The sequence below is a fragment of the Aquila chrysaetos genome, chromosome 1 (genome assembly GCF_900496995.4).
Source record: "Aquila chrysaetos chrysaetos chromosome 1, bAquChr1.4, whole genome shotgun sequence".
In the NCBI taxonomy this organism is placed as follows: Eukaryota; Metazoa; Chordata; class Aves; order Accipitriformes; family Accipitridae; genus Aquila; species Aquila chrysaetos.
In genome coordinates, this window is record NC_044004.1 from 9,083,565 (window position 1) to 9,110,411 (window position 26,847).

Here is a 26,847-nt window from a genome sequence, read left to right on the forward strand (position 1 = left end):
CATGAATCTAAAATGGATACACATTATCATGCAATTTGGCTGTTTGGTCTCAAGCTAGTGGTACTCATCACCAGTTCAACTGTTAGTACACGACACAACTTGGTTATTAAAAAGAGTATCAGTCCATTTCCTTAGAAAATCTAAATTTTTATTATACATACTGTATTACACTGAAAATACGTACCCAAAGACAGAATATTTTGAATTTACAACTGTACAAAAAAACAATAGAAAACATACGGGCTATGCTATAGATGTAACATTTTACAAAATGACAGTTCTTGTTAAAGGCACCAGATTCCCAGAGGGCTCTGGCTCAACATTTTTTAGTCTTTTTTTCCAGTCAGATCTTACTACGAAAATGTGATTCACTCTTAAACTGTGTAATGTCAAAGTCTCAAGCTTCTTTCATCTAGACAAGTGGTCTGCACTTTGACACAACTTAGTGAGAGAAGTGACCAATTTCACACAGAGATGTCAAGTAACTACCAAAGGCTCCTCCCCATTGCATCCAGCATCCTACGGTATTAACTGAAAGATTAAATGGCAAAGCCACCAGTGAAAATCAAGTTAACCCACAACATATTGGCCCAATACTAGAGTGTTAACCATAGTAACCCTAGACTGTTTTGTATGGAGATAACTACAGAGCACTCGAGTAGGAAAAAAAAAATGTTCTGTCAAAAAGGAAGATGGAATCTACAATCCGAACTCTTGCTCAGCATCCTCCTTGGGCTCACCTTCTTCATTACACTCATTTCACTCTTTCTGGTCCTCATGGCACTCATGAAAGAAAATGGAGCCTAAAGAAACACAGCACTTTGCTGTAGGGCAAATTGTTAAAGAAGCCTGGGTATGCACGTATGTGTTCTTTCTCCCCCCCCAAGAATAAAAAGTTTGGACAGGACAGGGAAAACACAAGCCACTTTCATTACTTCTTTCTCCAGTATTCTATACTCTAAAAATGAAGAAAAGCTAATTCGTATCATGCCTAGGCTTGCACAGACAGGTGCTTCTGTACAAGCAAGGGCAAGAGAAGCTGGGACATCCTGCCTTGCCGAGGTGCCGTAACACACTTTGGAAGTTTGGGCCTGCCATTTCCTAAAACTTCATGCTTGGATAAAGGAAAAGAGGAAAGGACACAAACAAAGCTTTAAGAAAACTCTGAACTACTTCTCTGGTCAATTTGTCAGTACATCTGCAAGTCATTCTAGAGTCAACAAATGTTTTTGTTTAATCTTACAGCACACATTGAGCCTCACTGAATAGAATCCAGCTAGCATCCAAGTGACTGAATATTCAAGACAAAAAATATCAAGTTCCAAGGCCAGATTTTGTTCTGTATGCAACAATTCCATTATATTGGAATTTAAATGTTGATGTTGCCCTTTCTGAATTGTCTGGCATTGTCCCTACTTTCAGTCCACCAACTTAATGATTTTGTTCTCTGAACCAGAGAGCTCAATGTAGTTTTTACTTCTTACCCTATCATTTTAACAATGTTGCAAAAACTTCCCTTTCTTTAGGCATTTTAAAAGCTTTCTAGATTCACAGATCAAGTTGAAGTAATGCTCTGGTATTGAGGGTCATAAAGTCACTTTTAAAAATAAATTATTTTTGCAGTGTTAAATTGTCTCATCCTAATGACTTAACGGAATTAAAAATATACTCTGCTTCTATTTAAAATTTCAATTTATTGCATATGACTGACTGTACACAAACAGGCCTGGAGACCAACTTTGTTATGCAGCAAATACAAATAGCAGCATGGTTAAGCTTCCTACACACTACTGCACTCAAACGACTCCACTGCATTCTAGAAGGGCTTCTTGAAGAGGAGAGGGACAGCTGTCTCCATCCCAACAGCACAGGTCCAAAATACAGACTTCTGCAGACTAAGAAATTTAGTGAGGGACCCCCATTAATCTCAAGTAAGCCAAAAGAGCCATCACATAGCAGCTCCTGATCACTACTGAATTGCAGAGTCTTGCATCAACAATTTATAGTGACAGTACACACCCCTCAAGTCAGCCAATTTTCTACAAGTTCTTTCTTAAAAATTACATTTGGTACTTGCAGCTCATCTAGCAAGAAGGAACAGTTAAGACAGAAGTATCATACATGTTTACAGAAAACTGGTCATCACAAGAAAACTTTAAAAATCTGAATGCAGACAAGAAAAGGAATGTCACTTTTCTTTAAACGTTTCTTTTAAAAGATGAATATTTTCATACTCTATTGTTAGCCCTTACTGTGTAACATACTATAATCAGATAAGTTTTAACCATGAAAACACATTCTACTGAACTCCTAAAAACTAAAACCCACTACTCATCCTCACTTGCCAGGCTGTTTTCTAGCTGTTCAAAGAAAAATCGCAATCAGAATCACAATCTACATTGCTGCTGAAATGGGATAATTACGTGCAGGAGAGCCCCCAGTGTGACAGTTATATGTAAGTAACTTTCACACTAATACATGCACAACACTCCATAACAGTAGCAGGTACCATCAAATTACTTGCCCACTACAGGAGCTAGAACAGTCTGTATATTTGCTTAAATAAAGTTAAGAAATCTATATTTTTGGTCACATCTTAAAACACTGTAGAACACAGATTTTCTTACTATTTATACTTGCCCTGTCCTGTTGGATAATTTGTTTGAAAAACTAAAAATAAAATGCAATAAAAATTCCCCAATACAAAAGGGCTCTAATGAATCATCTAAACGTCTTTGTTAGCATATAAGCATACTTATGGGATTTGGTCTGCTTTCTTTTCAGAAAAAAAGAAAAAGCCTCATTTTGTCCTAAGAGCTCCACTTAACATGAACCTCTAGTCTGCCCAAGGTACCTGCAGCCAACCATTGTGCTACTCATCTTTGTATTTCTTCCTTCTAAGAACCATTCCCAACCAAGCACAGCTCCACATACAAGTACTGGCAGACACCAGATGTTTAATCCAAGTCTCTTTCAAATGATGAAACCGAGTCTCCAAAGGATGAATCCTGAACTATGTACATAAGCCCTCTCAATAAATATAAGCTGTATTTATACTATTAAAACCAGATTATACCAGCGATGTGAACACAGTTATAAAGATAAAAATGTGCTTCTACTAGAAGGGCACAAGTATAAGGCACATTCATATGCCAGTATAATTGTGGCCACAGTAGTGATTATACTGATATAACTACACTGGTAAGAACCACAGCTACAGTCATTCAAAATTTTTTGGATCAGGGCTTGGCAATCAAACACATTACGACTGCTCAACCAAACATAAAATTAACACTGCCTCAAGACAACAAATCTTCCTAACCATCTATATTCAGATATGTGTCACTCAACCATTTCTAGGGCCATTTTTAAATTAAGCTGCGATTGATCTCGAGATGTAATAGTTTCACTTCCTCCCAGGTAAGTTATGCTGTTCAAAGTGCTTGCTACACAAGAGGCATTGATCACCTTCTACCCTAAGACTTACATGGCAAAAAGCTATCACTTCCAGGCAGTGACAAGCCACCATTACTTTTTCTTGATTTTGATGGGTTTTTTTTCTTCACAAAGTTATGATACTCAGTCTCTCTCTATCTCAAACAATGCCAAATACAGATTAACTCATGCTGGGCATGGACATTGACAATATAGCGAGTTAACAAAGCTGCTCAATCTCATCCTATGACCCAAGCATAAATAAGCTAAACATACAGTGGGTACCATTAGACACTGGACATCTACCACCTGCAATATTTAGTTATACTGCAGCTGAATTACAAAATAATCAAGCACCAACTTGTGGTGCTTTAAATGTCCATTCTTACAATAGAACCCATGTAGCCAAAGAAAATATTTTTACAATAAAGATCTGTGCCCTCATTTAATGGTAAACCGTGAATGACTGTGCATTAGTCTTGTCTTCTGGTACTCAGAAGTAAACTGCTCCCATCTGTAATGTTTCAGTTGTGATCTCCTTTTCCAGCATCTTGAACTGTGGGAAAACAAAAACACACCAACAGCTTTCCCCCCTAAGATCACCTTTCCCCCTCCCAAGATTAAAAAAAAAAAAAAAAAAAAAAAAAAAAAAAAAAAAAAAAAAAGCAAGTTTGACACCATCATCTCCTGTGTTCACTGAGCCCAGTTAGGTTGAAGAGCCACAACTTCTACTTTGGAGGGTAATAAGAAATGTACACATGAATGCCATTTTGTACAGTTGACATACTATATGAGCTGGTTGACTCAAAGCTTGATTTGGTCCAGTCTGCTGTTGCTGCATCTCTTAGGAAACATTAGTTATAGGTTTGTACTTCTTGAATCTGGTCCATTCACCAGTAGCATAGTTCATTTCAAAGACCGTATCAACCAACATAGTGGTGCTGCCAGTGCCATCTGCCTTTGGTAAATCTTCTGTATGCTCACTAAGTTTAATTTGGATGATGTCACCTTGCTCTTGGCAAGGATTCTCTGTGAAAACAAGAATAGGAACAAATTATACATTTCAACACTGTATTAGAAAAGGTAAAGAACACTTGATGGAGATTCTTATCTTATGCTGAAAAAAAGCAACAAACAAACCCCAAACCCAAAACTGAGCAAGTAACATCCCTAATACACATAGCCACACAATGATCTTCCTCCCTCCATATATCACAGACAGAGTTTTGAGGATAACAAAACCAGACCTCAAAAGATGAACCTTAAGGCTGAAGTAACTGGAAGAGTAACGGAAGGGGGAGTAAAGCATGTCAGTGCCATTTCTGTCTGCCTCAAGAGAAGCTTATATTTAAATGTGAGTTGGTAAACTTGAACTACCAGAGTTACCTTATTTGGGATACATTTTGTAGTTAAAAGCCTCAACAATTTTCAGCTGTTCTGGAAGCCCAAACAGCTTCACTGAAATCACTCATCCAAGACTCAGTTCCATGCCAGTAAAATTATTAAATGTTACATATCAAGGTACTGGAATTGGCACTGAAGAAGCTCAAGAATATCACAGTTGGAAGTTACTTACTCAACCTCCAGAAGTTGCTGACATATTACTGAAGGAATTCATATTGTTATATACTTATCTATATATGTATATGTGAATATATAGAACACACACATGTGCACGCTTCCAAAATAGTATTTTACCTTGCATTACAAGAAACTGTTCATGTAGATATTAAAGTATACCCTCCTACTGTAATTTGAAGTAGCATCTAGTACTAAGAGCACCATCTTTAATGCAAGATACACAAAACTTTCTTAAAGCCCAGGGATCATCACAGTAACTTTACCCTGTTTGTCTTCAATAATGTGTTGCATTAATCCAAATGCATGAGCCACATTTAGGCCCCAGCACTCCAGTGATAAGAGCCCTCAAATATCAAATTAGAAACCAGAGCTAGTGCAGATGAGAGTTCACTTAAGGACTCTTAAGCCCCTTCTCATCTTACATCTAATAATCTTCTGGGTAAAACAGCCTTGGTCTATCAAGGCCAATATGTGACCGAATCTAGCTATGAGACAACTTATCTCCCTGTGATTCACAAGCACCTGTGGTTACCAAAAGTCTCCGAGACAACAGTTGCTACATTTCTAAGGCTAAGGAATTAGCGAAGAGGCTCTGTACTACCCAACTTGTACCTCGAGTTGCCACGAAAGAACTTACATTCATTGGTCTTCTAGACAGACTACTAGGACCTAACCAGTCTGTTCACTGTTCTAACTGGCTGCCTTGTTTCTCTTCAACCCCTAAGCCAAGATATTACATGTGTTCAGTTACGTATATATTGTGTTTAGCAGCTGTTCTGACAGACTGCTTGACTTACTGGAAATAGACCCTTAAGACACATTTCCAGGTAGCTAGAACTATAATCCATGAACCTACGTACAGTCCAGAGTAAAGCAAAGAGTCCAATACATCCAGAGCAAAGCTAAAGCAAGAGTCTTGCAGTCACGTATGCACATTTAGAAATGCTAGGCTGTATTTCAGATTTGGGTATTCAAAAGCACGCTAAATTAATCTCAATACATACCTCTGGATCCTGCCATGAATCCAAGTATAAGAGCCTTTTCTGGCCTTGTAACTTTGTTTGCAGTCTTGAACATTTCCTGTGCAGCATACATTTGCTCCCTCTGCAATAGATAGAACAAATACGAATTCCAGTGGAGAAAGCTCTGCCAAAGGATACCACATTAATACTCACAGACAAGCATAAAAGAGTAAGGTGGAAGTTTGTAGACCTACAAAAAGTAAACAAAAATAGCCTTAACCTCAAGGCTTTCCCTCTTTAATGCTTACACCTAACACTTACAGCAGTGACAACTGAATTCTGAAACTGGAGAAAAAAAACAAACACCCCACCTTTAAATAGTTACAGAAACACGTGCTAAAACACTTAATGTTCACATTACCAATTTGGTGTTCTTTATGACATTAGGAAGAAAGAAGAAAAAACCCAATACTTCCTCTACAGTCCAACAAACCCAGACTTGCAATAATTTCAGAGGAATTTTTTTTCTTTAATAAATGAAGTAGAGGTACTGAAAAGAAAGTGTCACCCAGATTCTTAAAGTTCAGATCTTGCAAGCCAAGCTTACAGATGTGCTTAGCAAAGCCTTCAAATCAGTTGCATCTTGAATTAGTTACCTGCTTAACTTCAAGCATGCACATAATATATACCAACATACCACAGCAATAAGAAGCTTCAGGACATATATAATTGATGTTGAGTTTAGGTTCCTCCCCACTCTCAGGCTTTAACAAGCTGTGTAATGGGGGGGGTGATGGGATCAAGAAAGGCTTTCGCCTTAAAATAACATATAGATATCTTTTTTCCTACCACAGCAATGACAGAATCGTTTTTAGCAGCTTACATTATAATGCAATTGGCTGGGCAACAGCTCTGCTGTAAATACACCCTTCTCCCAAATTCTTTATAAAGAGTACTGCTATTTGTTATGTAAAATAATGCTGTGTTAAAAAGAGACATCTTACTGTGTCATTAACACTGCACAACTTAAAAGGTTGTGATTAACATTAAGACAGCAATGCTAACAAAGCCACAAAACATTTTCATTATCTTTGGTCATAAAAAAAAAGCAGCCTCAACCACTCCATGATCCAAAGGCCAGGAACTGCCAACATACTAAATGAGATCAATAATAAAAGTTTGCGTTTTCCAATCCACATCAAAACCAGCAGTCAAAGTTACTTACTGTAAGAGAGAGGCTTTTTTTCGGTGGTGGCTGTTGCTGAGTTTGGGGGGCCACTTGCGGTGCTTGTGCCGCAGGTGAAATGGCAGGAGGTGTGGTAGGTGTTAGGGGTGAGGTAGGTGTAGCTGCAGGTGGATTAGAGTTACTATTGTACATGGGTGTTCTTTGTTTGAATTGTGCAGGCAGAGTTGTAGTAGCATTTGGAGCTGCAGGCTCTTCAGTCTGTCTGTTAGTCTGCAAGGCCTCTCGTGCAGAGCCAGCTGCAAAAAACAATCAGGATTAAAAACATAATCCACAAACAGGATTTAGCATCACCAATGGCCTTTAAAGGAAACTAAAAATTCTGATTATTCCATTTTAGCACCATGACTCAATATGCCATCTAATATCTATATGAAAAACTGAAGAGCTAATGCTCTTTCAAATTATCTTTAGCAATAATTAGACAACTGAGTGACTAGCTGTCCAACATGGATTACACCATATTTAGCATCAAGTTTTATGTTTAATGGATATCAGATTTATTAAACTGAAACTGTTCTATTTACTTTTTAGCTTATATTGCTATAACAACTGTACTCTGACCCTACCAGGATTATTGCTGTACTGTTAAGTAGAAGCCAAAACCATAAAATATTTCGTCAGTTTTTACCTAATGTAGCAGCAGCTTCCAAAGGAAATGGTAATTAAGTCTCAGCCAGTAACAAATACTGAAAATACACAAATACTTAAACAGATGACAGAATTAAATGTAGTCTTTACAAATCACGCAGTATTTAAACACTAACTGCTAAGAGGGTTAAAACCCGACAGTATTGACAAGTCCTAACTCTGTTATTTCTCAAAGTTGATCCATTCACCTGCAGTTAAGGGAGTTACTATTCCGAACCTGGCTGCAGGTGGAGGTTACACATATAATCAAGTTACTGTGATTTCGTAAGTTACCATCTGTCCAGCAAACAAGTCATTACCCAGTACACACTCTAGCCAGTTACACTCTTTTGTAGCTCTTAGACGCAGGCACAGCTGCTTAAGCACCTTTCACAAATCTCATGAGGTTTAAGCTAATCTATTCATATTGTGTTCACAGTAGACTAAAAGGCAGATACAGACCAGAGCTATGCTGATGCCTTTCAGATCAGATTTTAGAGAATGACAGGTCTACCACTCTCCATCTAGGCACAGACACAGCACTGGTTTTAACAACACGGCTATTACCCAATAAGATGTGGAACAGGACAGTGAACACTTGGGAGGACAAACATTTGTAACTAGTTAGCCCTTAATTTTGTACAAAACCCTTAAGTTTTATTACTAGCTTCCTCACATCAGAATAAATGACCTGCATAAAGTAACATGTCTTAATTATGCAACCTCGGATTATGAGACACCAAATCTGTGGATCTTCTGTGTGCATCTTGTATTAAGAAAAGTTATATTCCTTGTCCATAAGAAAAGCTAGATACCCCATACTCCAAAAGGAAAAAATAAGTTAGAAAAAATAGAGAACAAAGACAATAGAGAATTTTAAACTAGGCTTTTCCTGCTGTTGAATATAATGCCAAGGCTCTGGAAAATAATACTAGCTGCTAACACTGATGTGCTCTTGGCTGCGTTCCTTCTGAAGATGCCAATTTTCTGCCAGAAGAAGATTTGCATGGACCTTTAGAGAGATTCTGAACTGTTTCAGGGCCAAGTGAAGTGATCAGGTTTTGCATATGCATTTTTCTATAGTGACCAACATGCCAAAGCTCACATACATAAAGACAAACATTACAGTACCAAATCACAACAAGCAAGAGTAAAAATAATGCACTAAACTGAAACATTAGTTCTCTGTTAACTACAAGGTCTGGTAATGAATCCCAGTCATGCACATCTGTTAGTGCAAACTGCTACATTCCTTTAAGACTTTACATGCAGCAAAGAAGGAAAAGTAAAACCAAGTGTGTTAAAATAAAACCTGTAGAAAGAAAGGATTTGTACAAACACTATTTTTTACTATAGGCAATTTTCTAGAATTGAAAATAATGTAGCACTTTTCAAAATATGCAGGAGCTCAGCTATTATCTGTCAGACTGTTATAAAAAGGTAAAAGGAAAATGGATAGCTTGATCCCAGCCTGTGTGAAAGCTAATATGTACTTGCTTCTAGAAACGTATCTGACTCTTGAAAGCAACTGTTTTGTAAGTGCATGCATATGGATGTGTGTATGGAGTATATACTCTAGACTTTTGTGTATTACTGGTGTCTCTTTAAGAATTAAAAAAACCACGGGATTTTCTATTACAGAGTAAGAAAAAACACACCAGTAAATTGCCTTGCTTGTTTGACTTAACTAGCAGTTATTTTAAGACTTAAAACCGACAAGGATTTTCTTTATTTAGGTTAAATGACATGTCTGGTTACCCCAAACCCAAAGGCTGGGTTCCTGCAATGGATTTTTAGACTGCTAAGGTTAAGTTTCACTAGAGTTGAGGGATAGTAGGTTTGCAAATAAAAGAAGAGCTAGACAGTAAAACTATAGAAATGGGAGGTATTAGGTCCCAAAAGCAAAAAAGTGTCTTTTACCTGGCTGTGTTTCAGAGCTTGGGATATACGAGGAAGACGGCACCACACTGGGGGTAGCAGGTAAATAACTTGTAGAAGGTAGTGCAGGCTCATTGTTCAATGAGCCAAGCTTCTGTAAAACAGAAAAGAAAGTGTTATAGCCATACTACATATATTCGTATACTGTTTCTGCATTTTAAATACAATTTCAACATTAGTTCTGCTACAATATTCCTTTTGGGAACTTAATGATGGACTCCTCTTGTTAGGGCAAGTTTGCCCTTTCAACCCTAACTCCCTATACAAACTTCAGATGTTAGAATTAGCCTAGGAGAGAAAAAGCAGCTTTATTTCCCCTAATTCAGATCAAAGTTGCATCCAAAGGCACAATCTGAGCCAGGGAAAAATACTATTATGGAGAATGTACTTCTGCAAGGAGAGTCAAGCTGCTGTTCCTTTGTCCCATTCCTTAGCTGGTAGCATGGAGACCAGATGATGAAATTTGCACAGATAGTACTCTCTGAAGAATTACACTATAGGAATAAGTGATCTTCTGCCTGAGCAAACATGCTCTTCACTATTAGCAAGCAGAAACCCGTGTTCATCCATGGGCAAAAGGCCTACTAAAATATCACCCAGAGGAATGCAAAGGTGTCTGGGACATAAATACGCAGAAGGCAGCAGTAAAAGCACAGGTTTCCACTGAAACAGGCAGTCAACACCAACATGACGGATGTCATCTAGGATCAAGCCAAAGAAAATGCCACATTTTGTACTTAACTATACATAATATTGCACACACAGCATAAAGACAACTTGGTATCTCTGTGAACATCTTCACTTTAGTCCAATCCAGCCTTATAAACATAAGGGGTTGACAAAGGAAAGAAGTTTTGAGGGAATAAGCCTAGAAGACAAATCATTTAAGGTAGTGTCATGGTTTAACCCCAGCCAGCAACTAAGCAACACGCAGCCACTCACTCACTCTCCCCCCACCCAGTGGGATGGGGGAGGAAATCAGGAAAAGAAGTAAAACTCACGGGTTGAGATAAGAACAGTTTAATAGAACAGAAAAGAAGAAACTAATAATGATAATGATAACACTAATAAAATGACAACAGTAATAATAAAAGGACTGGAATATACAAATGATGCACAGTGCAATTGCTCGCCACCTGCAGACCAACGCCCAGTTAGTCCCCAGGTGGCGATTCCCCGCCCCCACTCCCCCCAGTTCCTATACTAGATGTGACATCCCATGGTATGGAATACCCCCTTGGCCAGTTGGGGTCAGCTGCCCTGGCTGTGTCCCCTCCCAACTTCTTGCGCCCCTCCAGCCTTCCTGCTGGCTGGGCATCAGAAGCTGAAAAATCCTTGACTTTAGTCTAAACATTACTTAGCAACAACTGAAAACATCAGCATTATCAACATTCTTCTCATACTGAACTCAAAACAGCACTGTACCAGCTACTAGGGAGACAATTAACTCTATCCAAGCTGAAACCAGGACAGGTAGCCTTACTAGACAAAAGCAAGATGGATATTCTTTAAAATGTGGAGCTTGCCAAAAGAGGTACTCAGCATCCTGCAGAAAGACAGGCAATGACCTTCACTCCTGACACAGGCCCACCAATATCTGCCTCTATGTTGTTTTTGGCACATATGCCATAGATTGCTACCCATAACCATGGGACCAATATTGTGTGTGCTTACCATTAGGCTCTAGAGGAAAAAATGCCTGGCTCACCAATCAAACCACAGGTCTTAAATAGAGCGCTCTCCAAAGGCAAGCGTTGCATGTCAACGCATGGACTTAAAGAGGCAGAAGTAATTGTGACCACTTTAAATTTGGAACAAGAGAAGACAGTTAAGATTTGAGATGGATTTCTATCATCTTGAGAGGCTTGCAAACACTGGGTGCAGCAGCCTCAAATTATCTGTTAGTATCTAAAGAACCCAGTTGTCCAAATTAATTCCAGGCCAAGGCTTGCTGGAATAGAACAGACAGTTTCTAACTCAGAAGTGGGGGCAGGACCTAACATTCTTGTAAAAGCTATGTCCTGACTGAGAAAAAGATGCATCACAGCTTTTCCAATGCACTCTATCTGAAAGAATAGGAAGAAAACACTACACACAACTCCTCCCCCCACCTTACCCCCCCCAATTGAACTACCTCTAGCAACAGGTTAGCTTTTTCAGTAGATCCTAAACAACTTTTGGATATTAAAAAAAAAAAAAAAAAAAAAAAAAAAAAAAAGACTGTTAAGAGAAGGAGAGGCCACCTCTGAACTTTACAGGTTTTAAAAAGCACAAACTTATAAGCCATGGGGTAATTTGGACGGAGATGAATTCCACTGTATTTCTCCTCCTCTTTCCATAGTAATGGGACTGGCTAAGCCTAGTTACAGACAGGTTTGGAGACCTCAGAAAAAGCTGCCTTCTGGATTAAGCACCAATTCTTAAAGATTACAAGCTAAAAATGGAGGAAAGAATCACAGAAGGGAACTAGCATGTAGGTTCTTTTCTCAAGCCAGAAGACAGATGAATTGTAAAGACTTCTTTCTTACTTGGCTGCTTATATTCAGCTATCCCTCCTGGAAATAGGCCAATGATAAGTGCTCCTCACTGAGGCTTCTGTGGACACTATTCCACTAGAGTCACAAAGGATGCACAGGCACAGAGTGAAACCTGCAGAAACTCCCGAAAATGATTCTACCTCTCTAGGGTCAGAAAGCCCTCCTATCCTTTTCATCTCTGACAGAAGACTACAATCCTCAGTTACAGAAATGTCATACCCCATCACAAACTTAAAATAGCAACAAGAAAACAATAAAAAACTTTACTTTCATCCTGCTTTGAATTTTTTATCTAGTTTGGTGAAAATATAATGGAATTTTGAAGTAATTATGTAAGATTTTTAAATTAAGAGACATGTTTCAACAAGTTAATAAAATATCATTACAATGTTTAAGTGTTTTAGAATAATCACACATAATGGTTTCCTCGTCTTTTGTTTGTTTGGTTGGTTGGGTTTTCTTTGTTTTGGTTTTGTTTGGTCTTACCTGTGTAGACACAAGGCCAGCAGCATAATCTGGGGTAGCATTTTCTACTACTGTTTCTTCTTTGGCTTGCTTTTCCACAACTTCTGTATCTATTGCATAAAAATAGAAGTCAGTTCAAGGAATTTTTTTGAAATATTGAATTAGATATATTTTTTTAAACAAAAATATAAAAATGCATTTCTCAAAGTCCACTAAAACATGCTTAAAGAGGTGTATGTTGAAAGGTTGGTAGATACAGTAATCTTCATACACAAGTTTATAATCAACCCAATTACGAACTGAACCACAATGTATATCCATCAAGACACAGTAACCAAGTAATTAGGTGAACGGGCTAATTTTGTGATATTAGAAAGCATCAAAACCCAAGCAAAAATATAATTGCAATTATGATTTTGTTCTGAAATGGTACTCATTTTTGTGGCGACAAATACAAAAAGGTTGTTTTGGGGCAAATATGCTGCCTAGTGTATCTTCACGAGACAGTTGAGCACTGCACTGTCACTTGACTTAAGAGCAGTATATCAGATACTATTCACTTGTTAAGATCTCTCAGTCAGAATTTTGGAGAGCACTATAAATTTTTTCAACATTACTTTCAATTAATTTACTTGGCCACAGAGCCAGTAGAAAAAGCATACCAAAATACATCAGAACAATTCCACTACTGAAGCCACTCGCACACCTGTGTGCTGCCCAAAGCACAACTGACTAGTTCAAACCTTTTATGCAACTGAGTCAAGTTATTACCTCGGCACATGGCAATACAATTAGAAGCACTAAAGCATTTTTGGTTTGTGTTCCCCCCGCCTTGTTTTTTTAAAGTTTAGCTGAAGGTAAGTTTTAACAAATTAAGAACAAAATGGTAGTAAAAATCTAGATCCTATCTAGAGGTATATTAACAGCCTTTGTAAGTAGCATGCTATACCAACCTAATGTCTTTCTTCTTCTCTTTGCTTCGCGGCCAGCACCTACCATATCCAGCTCAGAGATATCTAGAAGCTAAAAAGAAAGACCACAGAGAACTTACTAGCCATTGTTAAATTTATGTAGTTGATCTCTAAATATTGTCCTTTATTTTTTCTTTAATATATTGATACTTGATTCAAAACAGAATCAGAAATTCACTTTAGATCAGGCAGGAGAACTGAGCAGAAAAGCAACAGACTACAAAAGAGTGCACCCACCTTCACTCCTCTTTCTTTGCGCAAAGGTGTTCTTGAAGGAGGAATAGGAGTTCTGTTTCCAGAAGGACTAAACACACTAGGTGCTGAAGTACTCCTGAATGGAGCTTGTTTTGGTATTCCTTTGAGTGGTGCTTAGGGAAGATCAAAAAAGGCAACCAATGTAATATACATTTAATTAGTTATGAAAAACAATAATACGGAATTCTTCAGCTTCTCCTCTTCTTAACACACATACCCCTTCCACTTTAGCTTCAAATGTTTATAATGTGGAACTGTCTACAATACACAACATGTCCCTGAAAAGTCAGATTAGGTTTTAACCTTCAAACAAGGAGTAAGAGCCAATCTCTAGGCTAATGCTTGCAACCTTATCCTACACAAAGTAATCAAACAGGTGCACTGCTATCAAAATAATGTTTTGCTATATACATTGATGCTTTCCTTCCTTATAACAAATAAACTGACCACATAAAAAGGTATTGGGCATGAATGTTCTGAATCCAATTATTGCCAAAGTTGCTCATTGAACTTTAAAATCTAGTTACTTAGTAAAACTGTATTCAATCAAAGATTCTTAGACAAGCTTCTGCAGGGCTAAAGGCTTATAATCTACTGGAAAGGTAAATTACTGCTTCACAAAGGGGCTTGAAATTGTGGAGCTGCTGTTTGCACAAGGAGGAGGATCCAATTTGGGTCCATATTGCAAACAGAAAACCTGCTGTCTCAATACTCAGTAGAAACTGTTACAAACAAAAAACCTGCTGTCTCAATACTCAGTAGAAAGTGTTACACCTGTAAGAGGCTGTTTTCCCCCAACTTTACACTGTTACCCTTCTACTTCACACTTAATGAAAGTGCTGAAGACCACATTCTTTCACCAACTGCTAAAAAATTAGGGACACGTATACATTATCTATCAGGTCTTTTAGCCTCCTGACAATCTCATCATACCCTACAACTTGGAGATAAACACAGAATTTTACTTTGAGGTTAGATACTCTGTATCCCTCTATACGTTGTACTGAAAACCTTTTCACCATAGGACAATCCTCTCTGAGCAAAGTGAGTAAGTTTCAGCAGAGTAAACATCAGCTGGTCCCATAACTGGTATTTCTAGAGACCACCTGGTTCTAAAGGCCAAGTCTAAAAATTCACTTTATTAGTTCCATGGCTAAAAAGAATGCCAAGAAGAATTAATGGTCAACTTCTATACTGGCACAATTTTTAGTTCAAATTACAACTACACTTTTTGCATTTCCTGCATGAACATCTGGCCAAACTTTGGTGCTCAAAACCACATCTTAAATAGCATCAAAGTACTTCATAGCTTCTAGCCACCACACCAAGAAATCACTCACGTTTTATACCTCAGCATCATACTGGTGGTCAGAAAAGTTATACCTGTGCAGTGATTTAAAGTATGTAACTAATTTTGAACCCTCCTCTTGCTCCTAGTCAAAAACTTATTTGAAAAATTCAAGCAGTTCAGGAAGTTCAGCAAACAGCTGAAATCTACTAATGCAAAGTTGAAGAATGATTATACATCTTTGTCATGCCCATTGACTAGAAGTCACTGCACAGCCTTGGCTGCAGAGAGCATGCTGTCCCCTCTTCTTTCTCCACACAGAATTACACAAATACACAATAGTTTCAGTCTACTTCACAGCATTTCAAAGAGCACAGCAGATTACTGTGATCCGCTCTGCTCCCTTTTGGAGCAGCACAGCTTAGTCAGAAGTTATTCCTGGAGTGATGCAAATTAAATTCTTACCGAAGTCTATAAGCATGATCTAGCTGTGTACATTTTAGAAGCACGGCAGATATACTTGTCATTTAAGAAAAACGCCACACTCTTGTTCTTTCTGACAAGACATGTCAGAAACATTTAAGTATCAGGAGAGAGGGAGGCAGAAAGGGAGAAAGCCTTTGCTTCAAAAAAAAAAATTAAGTTTTTGTAAAAACTAGACTGTAATTTTATTCTTCATCAAGGCTACTTAATCATATTTTCTTTCTGGGAAGTGATTAAAGTGAGTCATACTTGTCGTATCTATCTTTTTGACCAGTCCCCTGCCTTTGGCATGGAAAGGCACTCCTGCAGTCTTCTTGAGTTGTTGTGCAGTTTCTGTTGCTAAAAAGAAAAAGGGCTTTAGTTATTAAAGAATCTGTGCTGGAAAAATACAACACATTGCTTCTTATATAAAACATTATTAACTAATACATAAAAAGATGGGAATAGCAAAGAAAGAATTATATTTTAAATAAAACCCAGGTCATTTATGCAATGTAAACACAGTATTTGGAGAAAATGCAAAATCAAGATGACTATGCAACTGACAAGATGGTCTAAGCTAAAAGAAATTATCAGAGTAGACAATCTACTCAATAGAGATTGAATTAAAGAAAGTGCTATATAACACCATAAAATTTTACGAATCTTGTATTTAACCAGACCAACTACTCAAGTCACATCCAAGAAAGAAGCAACCTGCTGCAACAGAACAGCAGGTACAGTAAACTATTTTAAGATTGCTTAGTTCAAGCAGCTACCAATACATAGATATACACGTTGCCTTTTGTTAGCAAAAACCCTCTTGGCTTTCACACCCTATATAGCCATACTGAGCAAAAGAGAGCATTAATTAGCAGCTCTTGCTCCCTGTTGCAAAAACATATGGCAAAATAAAGCTAGGTTCTCATTTCAGTTTTGTTTCAGGAGCTTTAACCAAAGTTGTCCCTCACAAGTCTTCACAACTGACCGTTAAATATACCCATGAGAGAATGTATCTGTGCTTTAAAAAGCTACAGCTTTTTGTATGCCTTGAAATCTGAACAGCATTTAAAACAAAATTAGCATTTGAATGTAATCATGGCCAGAATGACTTGTACCTGCTCTTCCACACATATCAGTCTATCAAAGAAAAAAATCAGCCAGCAAAGCTCTTATAACAGAAAATTTTAATGTATATCCACATACCAGAGAATAAGACTGAATATAAGTTTCCTTTCACCATTTAATTTGTTACTCAATCTTACCAACTAGCTGTAATACTACTTACACTTCTGCAAGAGTTCAGCTCTGAGCGTGGCACTTTTAGGTTTCCTTTTCAGCTGGAAGTGTTTTACTGGGGGAGTAAGTGGCCCAGCTAGTGTTGTCAAGGCATTTTTGTTTAAGTATTGGCATTCCAACGGCAACATAGCTGAAGTTTCACATTCACTTACTGCATAAAGAGTTAACACAGTACACACAGGTATTAGCACCTCTTTGATAGCTAATTACAAAACATTTTACAACCAGACTGTACAGGTGTTTTTAAATTTTAGATTACTTGTTTAAACACCAAGAGTAATTTAGTTCTAATTATTAGGATTTTTGTTAGGATGTTTGTTTTTTACATTAGCTTCGTAACAGCTTCCATGTTGATTACACCTAATCAAACTATAGGAATCTTAAAGATGCTACTATTGTCAAAGAAGATAAAAATGATTGAATTCTCAGATTCCTTAAAAAATTACACATAAAAAAGACACTACTAAACTAAAGTCCAAACCAAAAGCGTGAACAAACAAATGATCATTTGTTTATCGTAAGAAAACAAAATGCTTCCACCTCCAAGTCATTTCATTATTGGTCTGCTGCAATCCTAACTCCAAGACCATGTCTGTCCGTTGATGCCCAAGGGCTTTTTCTAGGCAATGTGTTAAATCAAATCCACTGAAGTAGGAGTAGCTTTGCATCACCATTTACTACATTGTTGAAAGCAGCAACTGTGCAAGTGCCTGAGCCAGTATTTTCAGCTTCTAGGCAATCCATAGCTAGTCAAACATCAGCAGTGTAACTCTTCTTGTGATCAGTCTCCCCCACAGCACCTATCATTTGCTGCCTAGAGGGGAACTTCCAGCAGAGATGCACCCCACCTGCCCAATACAACAGTGGTGCTTCCACACACACGAGGCTGTTCACACAAGCACTGCAGAAACAGAGCCTTACTGTCTTCTTTGGTACTACAACATAGGAGACAGAGCAATATATGAAAAAACCTCAACTTACTAAGATGCAGTAAGTCAGTTACTACCTATCAGTGCACATACAGCCTGTCTATGATACTGATGAATCCACATTAACTTATGTGTTGCCCTTCACAAACATTCAGGGTAATACCTGACATGTAAGTTCTGATGATGTGTGAAAAGATAATTTAAGAAGTTACTATTCCTCAAATATCACAGTTCCCAGTCCAGTAACATGCCAAGTCATGAACTGTGGTAGTTAAGACATACTGCTTGTCCTGATACCAATACTGTCAAGACAGCAAGACTGTCTGTGAAATGACAGGTTATTTCTGAAAACAGGCATCATATTTCTGTAATTTTCACCAACAGAAAAGGCTTACCTTTTTCTCTAAGCTCTCCTAAAATATCTTGAACATTGGGATTCTGTTCTTCAAGATCAAGGTTAAGGGAGCCAGTATCTGGAAAGGATTTTAAAATATCAGCTACCATTAAGACCCAGGGGTCTGAATCCAAGGTAGCGAGCTGGATAATTTCAGTCAGTGCCCCTTTCATCTAACAAAAAAAGAAAAAGAAAATCAGCCAATTGGAAACAGTTTTAAACATCTTATAGTTGGATTTTTTTATTTTAAAAAGACACGAGCATAAACATGCACAACATTTTACTACTGGGGAAGGGAAGAGGGAGACTGCTTCAATACAGTTATACATTAACTCTAGAACTAAGTAAAGAATGAACCAAGATAAATTTTTTTATATTGCTTTCGGTCAATCTAACCCAAGTTTGTTTTGAGCTTTTGGCAACTCGAAGCTTTGTTTAGCACTGAACATTTTTGCTAAAAGCAACAGGCCAGATTCTTACGTTACTGTCTCCTTACATTCTACAGTTATACTCCCAGTGTACCTACACCTTATATTCAGTGATAAGAATATGCAACTAGAATACAAGTTATTTAGTACAGGCATCTAAGTGAAGATGTGCCCCTTTCTGGGCTACAGAATAATTAAGCAGACAGACCATATCTGCATCATATGAACATAAACTAAGTCCTCAAAAATTTATTTAAGCTTAGGCCAAAATAATGTGTTTCATGCTAATCAAAACTGTATTGTTTGACAAAAACTACATATTACAGAAGTAGACCCAGCCCTCTAATACGGCACAAGTAACAAGATTTTCCATCTAACCAAAGGTTCTGTAGTCAGAAAAAAGTTATTTTTCTTTAAGCACCTATCTTGAAAATGGGGAAATAATGCACGAGATTAACTTAAAAAATTTCATCGTCACAGTAATTTTTTTTAGTTACTGATCAACATGTCTGTTGGCACTATGAAATGAAATAAAAATCAAGGTGACTACAGTCAGGGGTTTACACAGTGAATCTCTTAAATTAGTTGTTTTACTTAATTCACAGATAAGGTTAAATCCCCAAATAAGACTGAACACTTGCTTTTTTTTCTAAGTAAACTTTCATGGAACCATTAAAGCATTAGCTTCACAGAACTAAGATGTTTGAGGTGTACTGCTCATCTATCAAGCCACAAAATGTAACAGTAAAATTATGTCTTTAGACATACTCTATCTGTATGGTATTAACACTCAAGAATTTACAAACAAGTATAAGGAAATACTCAAATTCTGATTTTTTACAACCCATTGTGGCACATAGAGTTTAGTTACAGTCTACATGTTTCTGAACACAGGGGGACAAGCAAGAGACCCATCTTCACCTTTATGCTGTATTTCTTTCCCTTTATTTAGAACCAGCCTTTTCTCATATGAAAAAGTTTAACAAAATAAGCTTACTCTACTCATGCAACTCCAAGAAATAAAAGTTAAATTTCTGCTCTCCATTTTTCTCCCCAAGCACTTTTAAAGCTCAGAGGCAGACAAACATTGACATTTCTCAATTCCTTTCACCCACACAATGTTATCACCCTCTCACTTTAGAAAGGTTTACAAGTGCACTATAGGGGCAGTTTGTCCTTTAGCCCTTGCATGTTTTAGCGCTCACATAGCGTACTTGTGAAACAAACCGGATCAGCTCATCTAACCTAAAACTAGCATCTCTCTACAGCTTTAAGCTTCATCAGCCCCTTGGTGTGGCTGACTAGTCACACAAACACTAAAACCACAGAAAGAGTGGAGCAGAAAGGAGACACTACAACAGTCATTTAAGCATCTTCAGCAGCGCTATTGATTTGCTTTGGATTAAACCGGCCACATAACCATGACCACACATTGTTTAAAGTGGTGTCAAATTGAACCAACATTCACCCAATGGAGAGAATCAATTTCTAAGATTCTAGTCTTTGTTGGTCTCTATTGCTCATTTCTTTTCTCAGTAACCATAAAAAACCCACCTAGACTCCACACAGACCTGTCAATCTCTCTATCCTAACCCTAAACTGCTCATCAGATGTCACTTCTACAACAGTGGATGAGGACAAGTGTGAATACTATCAAAACAAAGTCCTTTATTCTCCTATCTATCCTACAATAATTACACTACTGATTTACATAAAACACCTGAAAATTTAAAACATGCCATGAAAGCTAATGAAGCTATGGTTTATTTATAGCTCTTTTACAAGCTTTTATCTGGCACCACTAATGCACCTAAGCGTATAGAATGCAATTTCCTCCATCAAAGCAAGCTCAGGCAATAGTTGAAGGAAAGATGCCTCCTGTATCCTCCAAATTTACCCTTCATATCTGCTCCACAAAACTCCCATTTGTCCCAAAAATTCAGAGCTACATGCGTATACTATGTATTTTCCTATGGAGCTCTTTTCTGGGCATGTCACATCCACACTGCTCTCAGGGCAGCTAGAGTTCAGGCAACCTACTTATGCCACAACCCACCGATTCACATGACTTTTGCTCCTTCAAGAAAGGAGCACAGAAACAACTTGTTTGTGTAGCACTGGGCAAATAACATTATCACAAAGTCTCATGGCAGAAAGAACATGGTAAAAGAATAGTCACTGTCACACGCAGGAAAGAGAAGCACACTAACATGTACTGCGAGCTAACCAGAGACCTTGCCTGAATAAGGGTTTGCATTTAACAAGCCTGGATTTGAGTTTTGACTCAGGTTTGTCTTTGAATGGCAATTTAAATATATGTTCCCAGTTTGCTGTTGAACTGGCAGCTGAAAAAAAATTTCATTTGTGGTTTGAGAATGCATGAAATGCAACTCAAAACAACAAGAGAATACTACATACAGTTTTTCTGTTACTTTACAGAGCACAGCCATAATCCCGAGCTCTTAATTGTATAAGATTGCAACACCAGGTCAGTAAGAGTCCCATCAGCTCCAGCCAGTGTCTCGTTAAGCATGAATGTCGATCTGATGCAACATGTTCTGGTATTTCTCTCATGTAAAACTTAAAGATCTTAAGTATTTTTCTCAGCCTACTGGCACAAAAAAAAAAAAGCATAGGGCACAACTAGAAACATCTAACAAGAAAGGATCAGGCAGGATGGAAAAAGTCTGGGAACAGAGACAAAGGAGATTAATAATGGTTGTGCAGGAAGAATACACAAACAGCACCGTGGGAAGGGGTAAAAAAAGGAAACGTTACTAGAAACACACAAAGTGATAGCTCCAAGATGACTTCTTGCAAAGAATTCCCATTCATTTGCTTTATAGTATGCCTAAATAAATAATATACATGACTATACCTTTAGACAATTGCATCAACAGTTGGCTAATAAACCCAATCAAGTTTCAGACGTTCAGGGGCCATACAGAAGGTGATATTTAATAGGTATCTGTATTCTTATAGAGCATTTTCATTAAGCTAAAAGCATTGGACTGAAAGTACAGTATCAATATTTACATGATACAAAACTAGGATGGATCAAATATCACTATTGTATATGTTTTGTATTTTAATCATGAAAAAGAGTAGAAGTGGCCAAGAGTAATATTAGATTAAAATGTACCATATTACATCACAGAAAAATTAAGACACTGAATGCAGGCCAGAAAGATGCATAGCAGTCTGCCTGTTCTGAACACAGAGGGAAAGGCAAGTGTCATGAGCTCTCTTTATTCCTTTGCACTAGTACTCCACAATTCACACTTGCATGAGTAGAGGACTCCTGTTTCACATAAGCAAGCAAGAAGAAACAGTATTGACTTTTACTCTCTTGCAGCTACTGTAATAAAAGGGCAGGCCACCACCAGGATAGGCAGCATCTTCCTCTCAAGATAATTCAGAGAGCACAGAAGCACGCAGTCCTCATTACAGACTTGGTTGTAACATCACAGTCTAACCCTGAACAAATAAATTAAACATTGGCACAAAAAGAAAACTTGCACTTGCCATTGTGAATCAGGTTAACAAGAATTTAACATACAAAATAAACAGAAGTAATTGTTCTGCCAAATTCACAACTGAAGCTCCGGTCAGCACGACACAGAGCTTTCGGCATCATTTCAAGTAAGTGCAATTATCTAGAAAAAAATTTAGCAGATGAAAAGCTGGGAGGCAGGGAGATTCAAAAGTTAGCAAGTTCTGCCCAGAGAATTACAGCGGGAAAGGGTATTTTTGATAACTGCCTACAAATCACACTTAACTTAAAATGAAAATGGGAGCCAATTATTCTTATTAGTCAGCGGGAACAAACAAGCAGTAATGAGGTTCACAGCATGATAAAAAGTTAGGTTTATTACCTATCCCACAGGAGTATTGTGAGGATTAAGTCACTTATATCTATACAATATTTGGAGTGTTGAATGAAAACATTATGAAAATCGAAGGATATTACATTTGAGAAAAAAAACACTTAAGCAAAGGACTGAGCTTTCAAGAGAGCTCATTGAAGATTGACTTGTCTAGACTGAAGCTTTCACAGAGATTTAGAAAAGACCAGCAGCCAATTAAACCCCTTCTAAACCAAATACCACCACCACACTTCTTGATTCCCACATAACTTTTTACTCGGATGTCTGCTCCCAAATAGTTTCCATTTTATTCTATGCCTCAGTGAAAATGGTATTATACAGAAAACAGGGAAAAAGAAAATTTTTAAGAGAAAATAACTAAGTCCAATCTGTTATCTAGAGAGGGGTATATCATTTAACATGTTACTCAACAAACCAGTAACATATCCTGCACCCACTATCGAGATTCCCAAAGCTTTACAGAGCTGATGCAATATATTTTCCAATACTATTAAGTTTCCAAATGCCAACTCAGTGCTTCTCGTACGTGATCAATACAGACTGGCACATGGCATGGAAAACACAGATATGACTTTCCAAAGAGACTAATGAAGGACTTTCACAGTTAAGTTCAATCATTTTCAGATACAGGAGTGATTTCCAAATGATGAATTTTACTTCCAAGAAGCTACAGGTATCCTGTACTGGTGTATTTCCGCTAGCAAAAAGACACCATGTTCAGCACTCCACAATACACTGAGCAGAGAATACTGTAGAGAAGTACACAGCACAGCGCAGATATATTGAACATAACTGTGTATATATATATATATATATAAAAAATGTTCTGGGTATCGTATGTAAGATGCCAAATGCCGGTTAAAATATCTAAAATCTCTACAGTAAGTTACATAACAAATCTTCACAAATACAACCTATTTTAGCAAACTTGCCACAAGTGATGAGTATCTGATAAGACAACATCCCTTTCTCTCAGCAGTTTGGTTACACTGGCTATTTTTACCATTTATAGAAGGAAGTCTATAATGATAATAGCAGACCTACTTGCAATGTTAAGGGTGTCTGCCTCATAACTGTTTCATTTTTAACCTTTTTTTTTAAGCCCTTTCTCTCAGTTAAAAAAAAAAATAAAAAAATCACATGTCCCTGAAATAATTAAACTGTTACAGGTACTTTGCAAAGGACTGAAAATATGCTAAATCCCTAGATCTTGATGAAGTGTGCTCTGTTTACAATGAAAGATTAAGTTTGATTGAATTCATAAACTCTGCCAGAGAAGTGAAAAATCCCACAATATTTTTGTTACAGCAGTAACAAGAGCTTTATATTTGGAATGCAACTGATCACTTTAACAATACATTAAAAGACACAGCAACTGACTTGCTCTTCTTTACATACACTTTATCTCTACGGCTAACAAAAGTACCAATCAAGTAAAGTCACTGGTTACCATCTTCCTCAGAATCAGTTTAAAAAGGTCTTTTACCCACCCAGTGAACACAGCATTTCAACAAATTATTTCAGCCAGCTTGAATTCTGCTCCCTCAATGAGCTGGCTATGAGCGTTATTTATGAAGGTCCCTAAGCTTTTTTAAGCTCTTTTCAATCTAAAACCATCACCAATTTGTTAGCTTTTTCTAAACACTGCAATACTCATTTCTTCCAGGCTACTTGGATTTTCACACGACTTCAGAAGAATTTTGCTTACTCAAGAGTTCACATGAGCTTATGCGTAGTTCCCCATCCCCCTTTCTGGCCTTGGTTATTTTGTTTGTCCAAAACAACTGCATTTGTCACACACAAGGAAGACAGCTTGTGCACTGAACAGGCACTAAACATGAATATAATGTTTTAAAAATTACAGCAAGCATGCTGAACAAGAGGGGTTTTTTTAAAGCGACACCAATTACATGTAACACAGTGAACAATCATACAGTTGCATGTGGCAAGACAGACACTGACATGCACTGAACTATTGCTTAAGCATGATGCTTGTGCATTTTCAGCTTAGAAGTAAACAAAAACTGAGCATACAATAATCAAAGTTACATACCATCTCCCCAAACCCTGCCTAGTATATACGTACATTAAGCCTAAGCAGCAGCTGTGCCCTAACCAAGAAAGAGACTGGTGCAAGCACAGCTGAGGATACTCTACACAAGAAGCTGAGGATTAACTATGCACCACCTCCATGATTGTTACCAGGAACCAATACCATACATGGTGGAAGTAGGAAAGGAATTCCTTGAGCCTGGCTGAAGAAACTTAAATGTTTCCCAATCATTCTCTAACTATTGCCCCAAACATCAGCAGCCACCTACTGGTAAGAATAAGTCAGCTGCAGATGAGGTATGGTCCAGGGCCAAGTGAATAAGCTTGCAGAGCCAGCCAGCTTATTAGCTAGGGTAGAACAATAAAGGAAAGCACCAGCTGTTCCCAGAAAGGTAAAGAGAAGAAGGAAAAAAAAAAAAGGCATGGCAATTTTCCTCAAGCAAGACCTGACTGCAAGAAAGTGGGGAAAAGCACTGTTCAGTGCAGACCCCAGATCTTCCATTCCCAAAGTTTCAGCACTTGCTGCTGTCCTTCCTAAATGCGAGATGTTCGACTTGGGACACCTACACAGCTGCCAGTATTAAGGAAGGAGAGTGAATGAAGCCTAACACACACAACTGTTCCTAAACAATCCTGCCTCTCTGTCCTAATCCTAGAAGGACCACTGCCTCAGAAAAGCCCTCTTCCCCAAAGGCACCCAAACTGTATCAAAACACAGCCCTACAACTACGAGTCCATGTGGATGTGCAAGATGGGTTTCGGGTCGAAACTGCTTTCAAAAGACCAGTGCCAGCCAGAGATTCCCCAAAGAGCAGGAGGAGGAGCAGCAAAGCTTCTACTCCACTCCCTTATCACGGGGAATCCGATCGCTTTTCCTCACACCAAGGACCCAGTCCTCCGAGCCGGGCCTAAACGGACCGCTCAGCCAGCCGAGACCTTCCTCCCCCTCCCCGTCCAAGAAAGGCTGCAAGGGAGAAGCGGGGATATCGGGGGGGGGGGGAGGACCGGCCTCGCTGTACACCCCGCGCCGAGTGCGGGCGGGCACCTGCCCTTGAGGAGCAGCCGCTGCTCCTCTTCCCCCCCGCCGAGGGCTGCCGCTCCAGCCGCCCGCCGGGCGGGAGGGGGCAACGCGAGGCCGCACGGCGCTTCGCCCCGGGGTCTGCCCTCCCCACAGACTCCATGTGAAAAGAAAAGGGCGGGGGGGTGGTGGTGGTGTGGGCTGGCGCTGCCCCCCCCCCCCCCCCCCCCACGTTCTCCCCTCACGCCATCTCCGACCGACCTCTCCCCCCTCACACACACGCACCCCGCTTCGGTTAAGCTTCCCGCGCTAGCTCCTACCCAGCTCTCACCTCATCCACCGCCCGGCGGGGCAGGTGCAGCATCCCCAGGAGTAGCTTAAGCTTGACGGCCGAGGAGAGACCGTGGAAACAGAGGCGGATGTTGTCGATCACCGAAGCCGTGAGCAGCGAGGCAATGCTCGGCGGCGCCCACAGCTCGTCTGTGGAGCCCAGTTTGTTGTGCAGCCACAGGCCAGTGTCACTCTCCCGCATCGACGCCATCTTGGGAGCGGGGCGAAAAAAGAGGGGATTCTCCACGGGCATTTTATGAAGACACCTAAAGGGAGGAAGGGAGGGGGTGAGGACCCCTGCGGGTCGCCGTCCTGTTCGTAAGCCAAAATGGCGGCGCCCTATGAGGTTGCGCTAGGGAAGGCGGAGATTCTGCCGTAACCTAAAATGGCGGCGCCCAAGCGGCGAAAAACAGCGAGGCTCTTCTCATCTCTCGTTCAGGTGCAAAATGGCGCCCGCCACAGCTTTTCTGCCGTACTGCAAGATGGCGCCGCCTCACCGCAGAGAAGCTTCTCTGTCAATGCCGACTCGTTTGTTCTCACAGTTCGCCCTAATTTCTCCGGGGCTTTCCTGGGCAGAAAAGGCCCGAGAAGCAGGGGCGGGGTGCCGAGCCACCGCGGGGCCGGGCGGCACAACTCGGAGGCATGCCGTAGCCCACCCCTCCCTTCCGAGAACGCTGGCCTCCCCCGGCCGGTGGCTCCCGCCTTCCCTTCCTGCCCGGCGCGCCGAGCGGCTGCCGCTGAAG

The 26,847-nt window shown here is 39.2% G+C and overlaps 1 protein-coding gene across 1 annotated transcript; it reads right to left on the reverse strand.

Annotated features, from left to right (window-relative positions):
- Positions 1-126: 126 nt before the first annotated feature.
- Positions 127-26,714, reverse strand: NELFA (negative elongation factor complex member A). Its single transcript, XM_030017736.2, has 11 exons — positions 26,106-26,714; positions 18,391-18,562; positions 17,056-17,217; positions 16,038-16,127; positions 14,000-14,130; positions 13,745-13,814; positions 12,813-12,901; positions 9,772-9,883; positions 7,204-7,460; positions 6,021-6,120; positions 127-4,464 (listed from the first exon to the last, which is right to left on the reverse strand). The coding sequence occupies exons 1-11, from the start codon at positions 26,355-26,357 to the stop codon at positions 4,280-4,282; spliced, it is 1,620 nt and encodes a 539-aa protein (XP_029873596.1). The 5' UTR covers positions 26,358-26,714; the 3' UTR covers positions 127-4,279.
- Between the last annotated feature and the right edge of the window lie 133 nt (positions 26,715-26,847).